This window comes from Schistocerca cancellata, chromosome 2, assembly GCF_023864275.1.
Source record: "Schistocerca cancellata isolate TAMUIC-IGC-003103 chromosome 2, iqSchCanc2.1, whole genome shotgun sequence".
Lineage (NCBI taxonomy): Eukaryota > Metazoa > Arthropoda > Insecta > Orthoptera > Acrididae > Schistocerca > Schistocerca cancellata.
In genome coordinates this window covers 969,210,615-969,229,714 of record NC_064627.1, presented here as the reverse complement: position 1 = coordinate 969,229,714, position 19,100 = coordinate 969,210,615, and the positions used below count along the sequence as shown (strand labels likewise).

Sequence of the window (19,100 nt, the reverse complement as noted above, 5' to 3'; positions counted from 1 at the left end):
GGAATTAGTTGGTATTACTACAGACATGTCCCTGTGTGTTGTGGTCTGAGAGAAGTATTTGATGTTAAATGAGGTGCCTGGACAAATATATTATCAAATATGTTTTTTATCTGCAGCTGTAAGATAAGTGCATGAACACCACTGCCCTGAATGAATTAATTTCCTTCAAAGCAATTGAAAAGAAGTAGAAATGAATACACCCATTAAAAACTTTTGATCTCCAAACATTTAGAAACAGTGAATGTTGACCACAAAAAATATTTTAAATAAGTCGCAGAGTTTTGACAGATTTTTAAACCTTTTTATTTGAAATTTGCATTCTCCACTGCAAAAAAGAAGATTCTAGTTATTGTACATAACAGGCATCCTAATTATTTAGCATTTTTAAAAAGACATGTACAGTAGGCTTTTTGTAATACAGAAAGTGTTAATCACTTATTTTAAGTACAGTACAGCAGCAAAACATTCTTCCTTATTAAAATGACACTGTCCTCATAGTTAATACTACAGGAAGTAATAAACTGTCAGTACTAGCTGCACCAGCAGCATTATTATTTTTAGTCTGTGAGATTGTATTTGAACCAACAAAATGGAAGAACATTGCAATTTATATTTTATATACACCACAGCTTAACAAAATGGAAGAACATTGCTATTTATATTTTATATACACCACATCTTTGAGGCACACCAATTGGATGTGAAAACATGTTCTATTTTGATAACTGCATTAAACTACAAACATGCATCACAAATGATCATTCTCTGATCATCTCTCATTTTATAATGCTCACTGTCATTTATTACTTCTCTAAAGTAACTTCTTTCTGCAGTGAAGCAACTATTGTCATCAGCCCTCTATATCCACAACAAGTACAAAATAATGAATTTAAATACACAAATTGTTAAACTTACAAAAGCAAAGGCACAAAGTACAAATAAAAAATTAAAATCTGTATAAAACATCCTTTGTTAAGTCACTCTAAAGCCATTCCTCAGCATCACAGAAAATTTGTAAGTACATCTGAAGCTTAGACTGGCACTTTTTCAAATGACTGCACTACATGACTGTGCAGTGTAAATTATGTTACATAATTACCACAAGACACATAGTTGAATTCAAAATAAAATGCTTAAAATATGTAGATAACACTGGAACACTGTCCAAAAAACACTTAGAATATTGACTAACATACTCTTGTACTGTATCCTGATTGTTGATCTGTTTTTAATCATTTACTTTCACGACACCTGAAACATTCACTTTATGAAGACCCATTAGCTCCTACAATAATCAGTAGGGGTAATAATGTCTAACATTGACACTTTTAATTAGTAAAACTCAATAATCATGCCACAGAAAAATATTTTGTGTCATTATACAAAATATCAGTCTTTTAGATAACAGTTGTAATTCCCTCTGCCTTACTGTCTTGTTATTTTACACAACAATAAATATTACACTCTGATATTCCCATCTCAAAATAATGGAAATAATTTTCAGTAGCAAATGACGTGCACTTTTAAGAATTCAAATGCTATTACTTTTATTACAGCCTTTGTACAATTCCACAAAATACAAAAAAAAGTGTAGAAATAATCAAGTTATATACACAAGAAACATTTCAGTATTACATAACTTGAATAAAAGTCTCATGTCCCTTGCTTGCACTGCAAGCATTAATGTAAGCGTGATGCAATTTGATCAATAAGTGCATCAATTCTCTCTGAAGTGCCACGGAATTTTGTTGGCTCAGGACCAATCATCTGGATGAGCTGTGGCACATCTTGGCTTGCAATGTGACAGAAACGGGCAAGAGCTTTCATGCAACGGAATAAATGCTCTTCTGGAGGGCTGCTGTTGAAGAACTGCAGGAGTGCCATTGTCAACTCGACAGCTACATCATCAAACACCTAAAAAATGAACATAATGATGTTTTCATCAATAAATACTTCAATAGGTTTTTAGGCTATCAATCAACAGTCATAGCATCATTTTGAATCATAGTCCAATATCTCATACTGATGTTTATGCAAGTTTAACTGACTGAACTAAGAAAACACTCCATTACCACACTTCATTTCCACTACAGGCTCAATCAGATAGTAAATGTAGGAAAAATACTTCTGTTGAGTAATATTAATTTCTAACAAACTCTAACTTTTAAGGGATTACATGAAAGGAAATAATTAAACCTTGATGTTAAAAACAGACTTTTTTTCCAACTAATTAAGTACTTCTCTCACTTCAACAAGAATACAGTACATAATATCCCCAACCATGACTGAAAGCCAATACCAATATATGAGCATAGCCTTTCAGGCTGGTGTCCATTTAGATAAAATTCTTCAGCGTATGTGACCATACGTTTATCATGTTTGACTTGGTCACATACACAGAAGAATTTTATTGAAACTAACACCAATAGATTTTTAGCCAATACAAATAGACACCCCTACACCCCTATTGAGTAAGAGAGATAGATAGATGGGGGGGGAGGATGGGGGGGGGGGAGAGAAAGAGAAAGAAAGAGAAAGAGAGAGAGAGAGAGAGAGAGAGAGAGAGAGAGAGAGAGAGAGAGAGAGAGAGAGTCCACATGCATGTGGATGTGATGGAAGAGAGTATAAGGGAAAGAAAGAGACTTTCTTTAATTAGAATTTAAAGTCCCACTGACATCAGAACTTAGATGGAGCAATACATAAAATGTGCAAGAATATAGGAAGAATTGCCAATAGTCTTCTTGAAGGAAATAACATTTTAATATTCAGCTTATGTACTCCATGGAATGGTTACAAGTGTATAGCAAGAGTAAGTTTCAAACCTGATTTCTATTGTAAAGTTGGTCACACTTTAAGACTGGTTGACTAGCTTGGAATATTCACAGTTCAGCATTTCAAACAAAGTAACTCATATTTTGAAAGACAGGTAAACTTCTCGGAAAATCTGGTGGACAAAGCTTGATCCTCAAAAGATACATTGTTATTTTGACACTTTGCTTGTTTTTGTGGAACACACAGGAATGAAGAATCTACAGCTCACTAATGATGCTACTGATGTACAGATCACAGAAGAAATGATTCCTATATACTTTTACATGCATTTGAACTAATTTAATTTCTTCTCCATAATCCTACTCAACTGGTATGCAAGTGAACACAAAACAGTTTAAATTCACTGAGTACTGTTTTCTGATTTTTGTACAGTAATTTCACAGCTAATCAAATTTCACAAGGTGCCAGGTAAGTGACACTCGGTAATAGTATTATTTCACCCTCTTCCACTCCCCACAAAAATACTGAGTGAAGAACTCACTTCTTTATTTTCTCTAATCCCTTCATCTTCTTGCAACACATGTATCAAACTTACGTTAATACAGGTACCCAAGATTTTAATAGAAACCCTTTACATGTTGTTAAAGGCTTTTTCCTTGGTGGGAGGACTGGAAACTGGTACATTCAGCCTCATTTTGCCAGTTGAGGAGCTAACTGAATGAGAAGTAGTGGCTCCAAGGTCTGGTATGTTGGCAACATGGCCGGGAGAGTGGTGTACATGCCGCGCGGCAGAGGACGACATAGCAGCTGGTCAACAACCCTTTTGCTTTCAGACCCTGAAAGAGGTGGTTTTTTCTTCCATGACATTAATGACCTTCTTGAAGATTTCACTGGATATTGTTTAACATTCAGCCTCTAAAGTCAACAGGATAGAGTACTTATGAATCATAAGTTCTTAGAGCTTATTCTGTTTTCGCATTCAATCAGTAAGCGACTCAAATGCACAAGCAAACAAGCAAAATAAATGCTGAACTACAGAAGTCCTGTAAGCTGTTTCTTTTGTATAAAATTGGTAGTTGTACACAATTGTTGCAGTGCATTCCACATCACTGTAATACATTCCATACTGAAATTTCATTACAGTACTATTTCAACAGATCCACACAATACAAAACAATATGTTGAAAAAACTTTTTTTTTCCATTCACACCCTTCTAAGAAACATAGAATTTCTAGTTTTCTGATGCACATTTGTTTTCAGCTCATGACTCATATGTACGTATCACTCCCAATTTATTTCTTGAAGTGTGGTGCCTTATACTATGTAGGCCTTTGGCCCTAGTATGTTATCATATGTTTCACCTTCTTTGTCTCAAGAGGCAGTGAATTTGTTCATTAATATTTTTAGAAATTTACAAGCTTATGTAAGTTTTCACCATTGTCATAGAGTTATCAAAAATAATCGAGTGACGAGTTGCAACAGAACTCTCCATGACATCACCTTGAAACAAGTGGATGTGATGCTCATACTTGGGACCACATAAATAAAAGTTGATTTAAATTGAAAATAGTTTCGTCTTAACATTAATTAATTTGGATCACTGCTGTGAACAAATGAGAAACTTCAATACCAGCCCATGTAGTGCACAAGTTGCAAAAGTGGTATTTGACTGCAGGTCACTGATCTGCTAATTTCCTATTCTGAAAATTGATTATAATAAACTGAGAAAAAAGCAGTGCTTTTATTATTTTGTAATCAATACCTCATCATACTAAAGCACAGAAAATAATTTCTTTTATCTACTGATGATGTCAAACTTTTACTACAAAAAGGATGGAAAGACTCATCACTAAAGGAAGTCTACCACAAGAGACATATTTATGTCTACCTTTAATGGCACTGAAACTCACGGGAGTATCTTTTTTAGGCTAAGATCAGTGTCCAGTGATTTGACATTGAATGAAATTAAGCTTAATGAGAAGCTCAGACAGGCAGGTACTAGAAATGCTAAAATATAGCAAGATTCTCATAAAAGTACAGTGAAAAATACTGTTAATAAGTCAAAAGATTCTCATAAAAACACAGTAAAAATAGTGTTAGTATACTGCATCAGAATATCAGAGGGTTTAAAAAACAAAGTAGATGAGCTTCTTGTTTGTGTAGAAGATTTAGGCACTGAGTGTGGAAGAGATGTGCTATGCTTGTCTGAACATCGTACAGTCACACATATGGAAAAGGTAAATGCAGGTGGATATAAGCTTTCAGCAGTAAGTAGGGACACTACAGAGACAGAGAAGGACTTGCCATATATATTAAAATTTATCACAGTGTGGAAAAATTTAGGAATTGAAAAATTTTGAGAAGCATATGTATGTGAGCTCAAACTAAATGATGGTACGTTTATAATAGCATGTATGTATAGGTCCCCACTGGGAAATTTTCAGCTATTTTTGATTTTGGATGCTTTGTTGTGCTGTCAGTCAGACAGAGGGAAGCAAATTATCGTTTGTTGCGATTTCAATGTAGATTTGCTGAAAGAATCCGATAGAAAGCTTGGTCTTGATGTTTTACTTGGTTCTTTCAATTTGATGTCAGTTACATATACTCGGGTAGTGCAGGAAAGTAGCACACTGATAGATAACGTTTTTATAGATCAAGATAAATTTAATCAAATAAAAACTTTTCCTGTTAAGTATATGACATAGTTAGTTACAGTATATGACTTATCTCCATACAGTAGTGCAAAAAGAGTCCTAAAAAATAGTGTGTTCAGTTAACAATTTAAGAATTGCAAATTTTTGGAAAGCTTACAACAGTTAGACTGGGATAAAGTGTATAGGGAACCTAATGCTAATTTAAAATTTAATCCATTACATGATATCCTTGTGAGTATATTTGAAGACAGTTTCCCTAAGAAAACAGTGAAACACAACTGTAAGAAACCATCTAAAAATTCATGGCTTACTGAAGGTATAGAAGTATCTCACAAAAAGGGAAATGTATCTTATAGCTAGGAGGAGCAATGATCCTTAAAAAAACTACTGCACCATATTAACAAAAGTTATTAAGAAGTCCAGAAGTATGTGCATTATGTTTGGGATTAGCACCTCTGATAATAAAATTGAAACAATTTGGAATTAACAATTATTTGTATATAACAATCATTTGTATCAAATATTCCACAAACGTGTGTAATCAGCATAATAGCTGCAGTCCACTGTACTGGAATATTATAAAAGGGAAACAGGGCAACCGAGAGCACAGAAATACGGTATTGATATCAAGCTCAATTAAAAGTTTGTTAACAAAAACAAGTAGAAATATTTTTAATAATCATTTTTAAGTGTTGTAGAGAAAACAGGATCCACCTACTTATTAGAAAATGCAAGGCTGTAGATGGAAGAGGCAATACCTATGCAATTTGGTAAAACTGAAATTCAAACTACCTTTCCTACTGAAATTACAAAAATAATAAATTCATTGCAAAGTAAAAGCTTGCATGGAACTGATGGCATTTCCAGCAGAAGACTGAAAGCTTGTTCAGAACAGATAAGTAGAACCCTCAGCCACATGTGTAGCAGCTCACTAAAACAGGGCGCTTTTCCAGGTAGATTGAAATATGCTACTGTTAAATCATTGCTTAAAAAGGGTGATAGGTCTGATGCTAACAACTACCACCAAATCTTACTTCTGACAGCTTTATCCACAATTCTTGAGAAAGTAATGTATTCAAGAGTAGCTTCACATATTTGTAAAAATTAAGTAATAAAAAATGTCAGTTTAGTTTTCAGACAGGCTTGTCAACAGAAAATATTGCATATGCTTTCACTGATCAAATATTAAATGCTCTGAATAACCAAACATCCCCCATTGGGATATTTTGTGATCTATCACAGGCTTTTGACTCTGTGAATCATGAAATTCTTCTACATAATTTTAAGTATTGTGGTATGAGTGGGACAGTGCACAAATGGTTTAATTCATATTTAACTGGAAGAATGCAGAAGGTTGAAATTAACAGTGCAGATGGCCTGGAAAAATCAGCAGAGTCCTCTAACTGGGTATCAAGAATGGTGTCCCACAGGGTTCAGTCTTATTGTTCTTAATATATATTAATTACTTGCCACTCTATATTCATGAAGATGCAAAGCTAGTTCTTTTTGGTGATGATACAAGTACAGTAATCACACCCAACAAACAAGAATCAGCTGAAGAAATTGTACATAATGTCTTTCAGAAAATTTTCATGTGGTTCTCTGCAAATTGACTTTCACTAAATTTTGAGAAAACACAGAGTATACAGTTCTGCACAGTAAATGGTATAACACCATCAATAAATACAGACTTTGAACACAAGTCTGTTACTGAGGCAGAATATTCAAAATTTTTGGGTGTGTGTGTGTTGATAAGAAATTGAACGGGAAGAAACACACTGATGATCTTCCAAAACGGTAGGTTCAGCTACTTTCACTATTAGGGTTATTGCAAATTTTGGTGATAAACATATCAGTAAATTAGCCTACTATGCCTATTTCATATGCTTTCATATGGCATCGTATTTTGAGATAATTCATCATTAAGAGAAAAAATATTCATTGCACTAAAGTGTTTAATCAGAATAATAGCTGCAGCCCACCCATGATTACCCTGTAGACATTCATTTAACGAACTTGGGATATTCACAGTACCTATGCACGACATATAACTTACGAAATTTGTTATTAGTAACTCACCCAACTCAAAAATAATAGCCAAGTGCATAGTTCCAACACTATAAGAAAGGATGATCTTCACTATTCGGGGTTAAATCTGACTTTTTCACAGAAAGGCGTGAATTAAGTTGCTACAAAAATTTCTGCCAAATAGCATTGAAAGTCTGACAGATAGCCAACCAGCATTTAAAAACAAATTAAAAGAATTTCTGAATGACAACTCCTTCTGCTCAATAGATGAATTTTTGGATATGAAGTGTGTAAAGAAAACTTATGTTGAAATGACACATTTCACATCATTAAAAAACATATTCATGACCTAGGAATAAGTATTAATGTAATGTAATGTAACAATCAGAGTGTTTGTCATTCAGATCTTTTCATAAATACATTTTTCCTCTTCCTTGATTCTTGGCAACAAAATTCATCAAACCTATCTGGAAATCAAAGAACCAAGGGTATCTGATGTTTTTTATATTTGTAACTTTCCTTTGTCATTGACAGTGATAATGATACAGATTATTCACATCTGTTACACTAATAAAAATACTTTGGGGTTATTTGTTCTAGTTGGGGTAGGTAACTGTACCAATCTCACTGCTTTAAAAGCAAATAGAGACATCAGATATTAAAATAAATCCACCCAAAATGCAAGTAAAATTTGCAGTGTAGGGTAAGATAAGTGCTTTGCTTCTCCTGGATGTCCCCCAACTTTTTATTTTATAGAACATCCATGTCAATAACAATTATTTGTATCTAGTATTTGCATTTGTTGTCTACACAGCTAGTTTTGTATTGGTCTTTCAAACACAATCTTTATAAAACATTTACATTACTACAGATGAGAAAAGCACATTGTATAATAGTCAAGTATTAAGTGTCATATCAAAGCTGAATTTTAAAGTTATGCAAAAAACAGCATTTCATTATCTAATCATGCACCTAAATGTTAATTAATGTCTTCATTACAATAATTTCAGATAGCACTACATCACTCCTACTGGTTATTTTGTATTTATTAAAAAATACACTGCCTCAGAGTATTCACAAAATTCTCTGTAGATAATGTCTTCGTTTAAGCATCACTACTGCATAGATACATACACACATTCCAGGTTATGTTCATACTCGAAACAGGCAAGCAATGCTTAATGTTTCATAACAAAAACAAAAAACTGTCATTTCCCCCAATGACGCTAACAGAATTACAGCAGAATGTAATTTATACTCTTACAGTTTACTGGTAAATAAAATTTAAGCTCACCACATTAAAAACTAACATCTCAAATTAGCTTTGAACACAGCTATCTAAGAATCATCATCTTAAATCAAGAATTTAAAGTGATGCAATTGACCATTTACTAAAACCAGGACACTTATGGAACAATTATTAAATTACTGCCAGAATTGAAAGTTTTACAGATACTGAAAACTCAAATACTTGATTGAAGTATTAAAGTGGTAGTATTTTGATGAAACTCAGAAAACCAAAAACAGAGATGTAAATGATTGGGCATTAAGAAAAATGTAATTGCTATTAATTCACACTGTTGACTATTAACAATTTCTTAACTGGTAATGCATTTCAAGGTGATAATAAACAGAAACATGTACTCACTGAGTGTTACTTGTGTAAAAAGAAAAAAGAAGAAACCATGAGCTTTTCAAGCATTGTTCTGTATGTATTTTTTTCCCCCAAATTAAAAGATAATCTCATGATACTACATGGTAGCTGTGACATGTTTTGAACATTAATTGCTGACCTTCTTGTTATGGAATAATGTTACAATTTAATGTTAAAGTAGTATCTAGTAAAAATATTAAAACACCTAGAGATGACGATGGCCAAACTAAAGCTTAGATACCATTGAAAATTTAACCCTATTCACAAATAAATTTGTCATTGTTTGGCATGATTTTTACTCCATCGCTAGACAGATGTTATCCCCTTTTCGTTCAGTGTCTCATCAAGAGTGAAATCCCTGGAAGTACCAAATTACACAGAGTTTACAAATACAGAAGAGGAATGGCTGTCAATTTATACACAGAAACATTCTGCAATTTACTCAGGATGGTTTAAGAAACCTACAGTAAACACATGTCAGGTCAGCAGGTCCAAGATGTGAATTTGTTTTGATTTTATTGCATTGCTACATCACCCAAATCAATGGGATGAAACTGGTGCTCTTTGAATATCATTATGTAAAAATAACAAGCAAAATTAAAGGAGACTTAATCTCTGGCCAGTACTTATATTTAGTATGAAATTCCAAGTACTTCTGAAAGACACACTTACAACACCTAGCTTCCAGAACTTGCATATTTCCTCCAAAAAAAGGAAGAAGGATGGTTCAGGAAAGATTGGAAAACATATGCAGGTCTCTAAGACACTAGGTTTAGAAGGATCTACACACAAGAACAGTAAGATGAAGATGAAGTGCAAGGTACTGGATGGAGAAGGGCAAAGACAGAACATGGATAACATTAACCCAGCTTCAGTACATCAGAGATAAGGATAGAATAAAGATGTATTAAACAGGGAGAGAAATAATAAATGGAATAAATTCTACAATTATGACCTAGGAGAAAATGGAAAAGAAGAGGGGATGGAACAGGAAGAAAAGAGAGAGGATGATGGATGGAAGCGAAGAGTAAGAGAGTAAATAATTGAGGAAACACTACATGTGAGCCACTCCTGACCTGAGGTCTGACTGACCTGTCCTCGTTTTCCAATTTTACCGCATCTATCCCTCCCTCCATTCACAGTATCTACATCTACATCTATACTCTGCAAACCACTGTGAAGTGCATGGCAGAGGATATGCCCCACTGCACCAGTTATTAGGGATTGTACCCATTATATTGAGGTATGGAGCATAGGAAGAATGATTTTTAAATGCCTTTGTGTGTGTTTTAATTATTCTAATCTTGTCCTAATGAGCCTGAAGGGAGCAGACTTCCTTGGGATAGCTTACATCTATCTTCTAGAGTCTGCCAGTTCAGTTTCTTCGGCATCTCTGTAGGACTCTGTCATGGATCAAACAAACCTGTGACCATTCATGCTGCTCTTCTCTGTATACATTCAATATTCCCTGTTAGACCTATTCGGTACAGGTCCCACACACTTGAGCAATTTTTGGAATGGCTCATACGAGTGATTTGTGATCAATCTCCTTTGTAGACTCACTGCATTCCCCAGTCTTCAAAAAATAAAGCAAAGTCCACCACCTGCTTTATCCACAACTGAGCCTATGCGACCGTTCCACTTCATATCTCTACTAAGCCAGAGATGTACAGAAATGACACTTTTATTCCAAGACAGTAACTACACTGAAGTCATCATGATTCATGTGGTCCCCTGGACACTACAAAGGATCGGACATGGTTCTTAATAAGATGAATAAGATGTGTGATCACAACGGGTGGCAATGTATGCTCTACAATGTGCTCTCATCCTGGCCATGTGGTTGGTAAGGTCTTATGGTAGGGTGTTCCATTCCTCCACAAGCGCACCTGACAGCTGCTGGAGAGTTGGTGATGCATGTGGACATACTGCAGTATGTTTCCCCAATGCAACTCACTATGTGCTTGATAGGATTTTATTGCGGAGGGGAGGGGGGTGCGGGGGGGGGGGTATGGGCGGGCCATTTCATTCACTGAATCTCCTCTCATTACAAGAATTCCTCCATCTACACTGTTTGATGTGATCACACATTGTCATCCGTAAAAATGAAGTCATGGCCAAATGCTTCCCTGATGCACATGGGGAAGGAGTACAGTGTTACAACAATGCTGACCAATGCGTGTACTGTGTTCAAAGAGAATTTGAAGGTCAGCATGCCAGTCCAACTTTACACTTCCCAACACCAAAACACTGTGCCACCCAAACAATCATGTTCAACAATGCCGGATGTACACTCATATGGCAGGAGGGAGGAACATGTAATGTACCCAGGAACATTGTCGAACTTGATAGTATTGGTGGTCCACATGATATGATGTTGGGACACATAATGTTGCATGGGTGTATTGACCTCCAAAACTTTGAGCACACTACACTCACCAGTCAACATTATTGTGACACTACTCCTTTCCCATGTACCGGGTGATCAAAGAGTCAGTATAAATTAGAAAGATCTCTTGCGCACGTCGTTTGGTGATGATCGTGTGGTCAGCTGCCACTTTCGTCATGCTTTCCTCCCAGGTCCCCAGACCTCAGTCCATGCGATTATTGGCTTTGGGGTTACCTGAAGTCGCAAGTCTATCGTGATCGACCGACATCTCTAGGGATGCTGAAACACAACATCCGTTGCCAATGCCTCACCGTAACTCCAGACATGCTTTACGGTGCTGTTCACAACATTATTCCTCGACTACAGCTATTGTTGAGGAATGATGGTGGACATATTGAGCATTTCCTGTAAAGAACATCATCTTTGCTTTGTCTTACTTTGTTATGCTAATTATTGCTATTCTGATCAGATGAAGCGCCATCTGTCCGACATTTTTTGAACTTTTGTATTTCTTTCGTTCTAATAAAACCCCATGTCATTCCAAGCGTGTGTGTCAATTTGTACCTCTCCATCTACATTATTCCATGATTTATTCAGTTTTCAAATTTATACTGACTTTTTGATCACCCAGTACATTTCCCAATGGTGTATTCTACCCTGACGTCATTTTTATGGATGACAGTGCATGACTACATCAAACTGTGCAGGTGGAGCAGCTCTTGGAATGAGAGGTTATTTGGTGAATGGACTGGCCTGATTATTGCTCTGACTTAAATCCCATCGAGCATGTGTGTTATGCATATTTGCCAAATTTTCCAGTTTTCCCAGAAGATTTCCGGATTTTGGGATAGTCTTCTGGTTTTCCGTATGAAGTTTTTTTTTTTTTTTTTTTTTTTTCTTCAGATTTTCAACTCCTGGGTTTGTTCCCGCCCACTGCATTCATATCGAATTTCTATTTTGACTTTTGATAATAACTGCTATTCTGAGATGCACCTTTGAAAGTCGATTGAAAGTCAACCAATAACATTATCGATAATGCCTTCTCGCAGAATATTGCTGCACTTTAGTCATTAGCTCTGTGTCTGAAACACCGCCAGTGAAAGTTGATCAAACATTCTATCGATCATCACATCTCACAGATTACCACTACATACTCTTTGTGCTTTGACTGCATCTTAGTGGGAAAGCTTTTTTTATGCTTGCTATTATGTGGTGTTTGCTGTATGTTCTGGAAGAAAAATTGCTTATGCTTTTCTCTTCTGGTTTAAACATGGCACACTGTGCTTCCCTGTGTGTGGTCATTCCTGTATTTGAGAATGTCAACTGTGCACTTCAGAGTGCTTTCCTTCAAACGCATAAACTGTTAGAACTAATGACAAACCTATTACAGCAGCTTCTTTCCAGGGTTGTTGAACCTAAAGTTATAAAAAGTTCCCTGAAGTAGAAAGTTCAGTACCATCTTGCTGAGAATCAGAGAGACAATGATGATCTAGTTATTGGTGTTCAGACAATGAATTTGGTGAAGAAACTTAATGATAAAAACAAATCAAAATTCTTTTTCAGCTGTCAGGGTTTACTTCTGCTCTGCATGTGATTATATCGTAAACAAGCTTCCCCTCAGTAATGAAGTACTGAAGCATGCAAAAGTTGCAGAAGTTTCCAGAATTGAGGATGGCAAGTTTTCTTCTGTAGAATTTCTTGTAGACAGGTTTCTACCATTGCTGCCGAGGAAGAGAAGTCAGTCAGCTGAGGACGCAATGAATGTGCTTCAGAGCCAATTTGTGGCTGAGCATTCATGGAGCTGATGATGTTCCTAAATACGATAGGTTATCCAGGCTAATGCTTTCTGTTTTGACTCTACCGCACAGCAGTACTGAGTGTGAGCATGTGTTCAGCTTGGCAAAGAAGAATCAGAATCAGTTTAGGACCCCCATGTCGAATGAAACTCTAGGATCAATTTCTGTTTTGAAAACAAGAAGCAGTGGTCCATGTTACGTGACTATTTTTCCTTCAGAATATCTGAAGAAAGCGAAGAAAGCTATTCATCTTTATCTTTCCTCTGAAACTTGAGTTGAAATATAGGCAGTGTTCTGTGAACTGAGAAAATTTTGTAAATAAGTGTAAATAAATGTTCACTTAAGTAGTTTCGACAGTTTCATTCATATTGTGGTTTGAAAGATCAAGTGCAGAAAAGCTCATTTTTGTGTAGTGTGTGAACTGTTCCCAATGTTAAGTGACAACAAATGAACACTCATCAGCAAGTAACTTGTGTAAGTACCTAACTTCAGAGTTCGAAAATAGTTGTCTTAAAATGTGGTCTACATTACATGTGTTAACATTATTTGTAATCTCTTTCTGTGTCATCTTTACTTGCTATGTCCGCCCCCTTAGCTGAACAGTCAGTGTGTTGGATTGCCACGCACGACTGGGTGTTGTGCTGTCATCATCATCATCATTTCATCCCTATTGTCAACATGCAGGTTGCCGAATGTGGTGTCACACTCAAGACCTGCACTTGGCAGCCCAACTTCCTGACTGGGAACTCCCGGCCACTGACACCATCTGCTTATTTCCATTTTCTCGCTATGTTTGAACACCCTGTGATGCATGCATGCATTAAATTTTTCTGATTTGGGATCTTCTGGACTTATGTTTTTGAAAGTTGGCAGGTATGGCCATGTGTTGGAGAGATGTACTGAAGCATGTTCACTTGCACCAATGGTGGTCCAGCAGCTATCAGCCACACTGGTAGAGGAATGGAACATCTTAACACATGCACTCCTTGCCAACTTTTTGGTCAGCATGGTAGATCACTGTAGAGCAACCAGTGCAGTCCTTGGTGATCACACCTTTCGTAATGTCCATAGGATCATCAAGAATCACAGTGATGTCGGTGTAATTACTGTCTTTGAAGAAAAGTGTCAATTCTGTTAATCTTATTGCATATTTCTTTCAGTTACTTTCTGTACTAAACTGTAAAGTTCTTCCTATAAATGGAAGTGTCATCAAGCTATTTTGCTTGGCTGTGATACATCATGTGAAATTTAGTTTCATTCCCGAGTTTTGCATACTAGTGTAGAAACAATGTAAAGCCACAGTCCTATACACCTTGACCACTACATGCCATAGAGACTTAGATGATTTGTATTCTATAGGTTGTATTACACCTTCTCAATGCAAATATGTTTCACAAATTTAACCAGACAACAAACATAAGACATGTCTTGATTTTTGTATGCATTGAGTTAATGCTTTGAGGAAGTAACAGTGATAATTCACCAAGTAACTCAAGAAACCAAAAATAAAACTTAAGGGATAAAAATGCTTACTATTAGTGTAATTTTCATATGATAAGCAAGTCTGAAGAGAATGATTTAAGTTATTCAAAAATTAAGAGAACTTTTATTATTTGCGTGGAAAGTATGCCAAACAGTAAAAGCGGCTAGATAAACGAATTGTGTTAGAAAGTTTTGTTACTGATGTGATAATGACATCCAGCTGAATACCTTTGACTTGCATCCACGGGGTAAAAGTCTTCTAAGATTTTTGTTTATGCTCATTCTCTGAAAAATGGAATTGAAATAATCCTAAGAATGTCAATCCCAGGTTTACCTCAAATAATATAGAATCACACCACAAAAGTTAAATCTGTTTTAATTACAATTTATTTTCAGTGATAATGTTGGTTAGACCCTGTGTACCTTGAATGACTTTCCTGTCAACAGAGAAAGCGTGTTGACTGATATACATACAGCAATTATTAACAGGTGCAACATTCCACTTGCATCAGATCCAGCATAAAGCTACAGGTATGATACAGAACACTACTTAGTCAATGCATAAGTGGAAGCAATGGAGCAAAACTGAGATGTTAAGTGGTGGCATGCCTACATGTGGGGCAGATACCGACCACAGTCTTTACCTCCTTGCAGGCCAAGTTGTGGATTATGGCAGAGCCTCGTTCTTGCAGCAATGGAATATCTGAGAGGAGAGAATGAACAGCAACCTTCGTTGTAACACGTATGTTACTAATAGTTCGCCCACAGTATTCCCACTCTGAGATGTACAAAAGCCACTCTGAACTGCTCAAGTTTTCAAACATGTTACAAATCTGAAAGAAAAGGGAAAAAAATCATATACATTTTAAATCTAATGGTTCAAGAAGACATTTTCACAACATGAAGAGGAAACACATTTATGGATACTGTCTTCGTTCACTCATTTTTGAGATATAATATGCATGAGAATTAATTACAATATTAGTATGTAACAAACAGTTCCAAAATGATTACAGATAGAGAAAAATCTCTGAATGTGGAATCAAACTGGGCTTATCTTTTACAAGGGAGCCTTTCTGGCACTTGTCTTAAGCAATTTAGCGAAAGGACAAAATCCTGAATCTGGATGGAGATTGCATTCCCAATCATTTCCAAATGTTGGCCCAGTGTCTTAAACACTGCACCCACCTCAGTTGATATCAGAGTTGGCAGTAATTATGACACTTACCTTATATTTGACAATCATAAATTGTTTGTTCATAATAAATCCTTTTCTTTTTGTTAAACACTTATTTTGTGTGTCATTCAAACAACACTTCAGTTTGTAGAAGAGAATTAAATCAGTGCATGTGTGAACATAAAACAGAATAGCATATTTCTAGCTTTGCATGGAATCAGTCATCAAGTAATGAAAATTTAATAGTTAGCAGTACACAGCAATTGAACGTAAATCAAGATACTCACAAAGAGTGCAAGGGATTCCTGTTCTGCCTGTGTTAGTCTGTCCACATCATGTGCATAATTCATTAGAACATGCTCTCGGCGGTCTTGGTGCAAGAGAAGTATGACGTCATCTTTGAGTGCAGCTGCTGCTAGTAAGTTTAACAAATGTACTCGTACTTCTGGATTGAGAGAAGTATCATGAAGTACACGACCTGAAACAAAAAATGAATGCACTTTATTAATAGCATACACTAATCAAATAAAAATTATTCTGGAACTTTAGATAGAAACCATTAAATAATATGTTATGTAATTTTAGTTACATTCTTATGATTCAGTGTTAATGTTGCACTACCACTGCATGAAACTGAAAGATGCCATGATTTAAAGAGTCCAGGTAACAAAATGAACAAAACACTGAATAAATGAATGGCAAAGTTATTGTCAGGATTGTAGAAAAGACTGATAATGTTCCAAGCTTTTGGACAAACCCTTTTCATGAGCTACAGAGTATACACACACAGACATATAGATGTGTGGCTACAGTGTCCCATTTATTACGCTGTGCTGACATTGTATTTAGACTGGTGTGAAGGAAAGAATACAGAAGATTCAGGTTTAATATTCCATCGACATCAAGGTCATTAGAGATGAAGCACAAGCTCAGAATGTTTCAAGGCCAGGGAAGAAAATTGGCCATGCCCATTCAATGGTACTACCCTGGCCTTAACCTGAAGTGATTTAGGGAAATCACAGAAAACCTAAATCTGGATGGCCAGACATGGATTTGAACTGTTGGTCCTCCCAAATGTGAGTCCACTGTGCTAAGCACTGCACCATCTTGGTCAATTCTGGGCTGAAGGGTTATGTTAGCTGTAAAGTGGGTGAAGGGAGAAATGAAGTGGTGAATGGGAGGCAATGTGAGGAAAAGTGGCTCACAGCTTAGAGGGAGAGGTAATAAGTACACAGGAACTTACCTTCCCAATGCCTATCCAACTCTGAATCCACCATCTCATTTCTTACAACATAATGAGCTGCATCCTTACACCTAATTACCTCCCCTTTGAGGGGAAAACGTTCATGCAAATGTGCAGCTTGGCAATGGGCACCGGAATGGTTTTCTCCTGGGATAACCTGTTTGTGGGCTACAGAGGAAATGTTCCTATTCTAGCTACCCAAAATCCCAAACCCATTGTCTTGTTCTGGTTTACTGATGATATCTTCATGATATGGACCCAGGGCCAAGATGTTCTGTCCTCATTCCTCCACAGGCTCAACATGTTCTCACTCATCCACTTCACCTGGTCCTCCTCAGCCCATTGTGTCACCTTCCAGAATATCTACCTCCACCTCTCTGATGGCTCCTTTCATATCTCATCAACTCCATTAACTGTTAACGGTACTTGAATTTTTATAGCTGCCATCCTTTCCACACTAGAAAGTCTCTTCCATAGAGTCTGGCCACCTGCAGATGACAAATATGAAGTGATGAGCAGTCCATAGCCCAGTATAATGAAGGTCTATTTCCTTCAGACACACATAGAGTCCCTCGACTACTGTAGAAAGATTTTCTGTGCCATCTTGTCCTCCAACTAGCACTAGGAACCAGCTACAAAGGCACACCCTTTCATCACCCAATATAATCTTAGACTGGAACAACTAAGCCAAGTCCTTTTCCAAGACTTTGCCTAATTATCTATGTGCCTGGAAATGAGGAACATGTACTCACAACCCTCCCCACCTCTCCCAAAATGGTATTCCACCATTCCCCTCCCCCCTCCCAATCCGCACAATATCCTAGACCATTCTAAGCCACACCTACTCCCAGTCGCTTGCCACATTGGTCATATCCCTATGGAAGAACCAGGAGCAATACCTACTCCACTCACATCATGGGCTTATCCTATCTTATCAGTCATAATAAAGATCAGTTCTGCTGTAATTTATGCACAGCACTGTAAATGGGTGTGACCACCAACCAACTATTCGCATGGCTGAATGGCCCCACTGCCAAACCATGACCAAAAGCAGAGTTGACTACCCAGTGGCAGAACATGTTGCTGAGGACAACAAACTCAGTTTCAATGGCTAAAACACAACTTGTGCCATCTTGGACCTTCTCCCATCAACATCAGTTTCTCTGTATTACACAATGAGGGTTTTCTTTGTGGTACATCCTTCTATCCTATAACCCTCCTGGCATCAGTCTCCATTAGCCTCTGCACCACACACACCTCCCTCAATGCTATCTCCCTCTCCCAATCCACTCCTACACATCATTGCATGCTGCACAGCACTCCCTTGTCAGTGACTGGAACAAGGTCACCAGTACCACATTTCTCTCCTGTGCATTTTCTGTCTGCCCATCCTAGGTGCCAATCTCCCTTCCTCAACCATCCTTCCCACTTTCCATCTCACTTCTACCCTCACTCTCTCCACTCAACATAACCCCCCTTCCCAGTCAAGCTTTTCTGCTCACAAAGTCAGCTGGGAAAACATAGTTGTACAAGTGTGTGTCTGATGTACACTACAGCTCTGAAGGAGGAGTCATCTCCTCAAACCTAGCAATGTTCTCAGTCTGTCAGTGATTCAGCACATGAACTATTTGGCAAGTTGTTGCATCTACTCCATAAATCCTTCATATCCCACCACCAAGAACATTCCATAGCATATTGGAAGCAGTCAATCAAAAATTACACCAGTCATATTCCATACAGCCCACAGTGTAATCTCTGAGACAGGGAATTAAGGAATTAAAGCAATGTAATAAAATAGCTTGGCAATGAATTATTACTGTGGTAGTATAACTCATATTTTAATAATGGGTGATCCATCTTATTTTTGGCTACAGTTTGGTGCTGACCATTCATTCTAGTTGACT

At 36.8% G+C, this 19,100-nt stretch overlaps 1 protein-coding gene across 4 annotated transcripts in view; it reads right to left on the bottom strand.

The window, feature by feature from the left end:
- Positions 1 to 279: 279 nt before the first annotated feature.
- The window catches only part of LOC126162929 (uncharacterized), a 263,303-nt gene continuing 244,482 nt past the window's right edge, over positions 280 to 19,100 (bottom strand). For 2 of the 4 annotated variants that reach the window (XM_049919745.1, XM_049919749.1), the window contains exons 8-11: positions 16,241 to 16,431; positions 15,421 to 15,609; positions 15,005 to 15,061; positions 280 to 1,914 (exon numbers count right to left, since the gene is read on the bottom strand). In XM_049919745.1, coding sequence (XP_049775702.1) covers positions 1,681 to 1,914; positions 15,005 to 15,061; positions 15,421 to 15,609; positions 16,241 to 16,431 — 671 coding nt within the window. In that variant the 3' untranslated portion in view covers positions 280 to 1,680. Of the gene's footprint in view, positions 1,915 to 15,004; positions 15,062 to 15,408; positions 15,610 to 16,240; positions 16,432 to 19,100 lie in introns of all 4 variants that reach the window. The other 2 variants (XM_049919748.1, XM_049919747.1) reach the window with 2 other exon arrangements.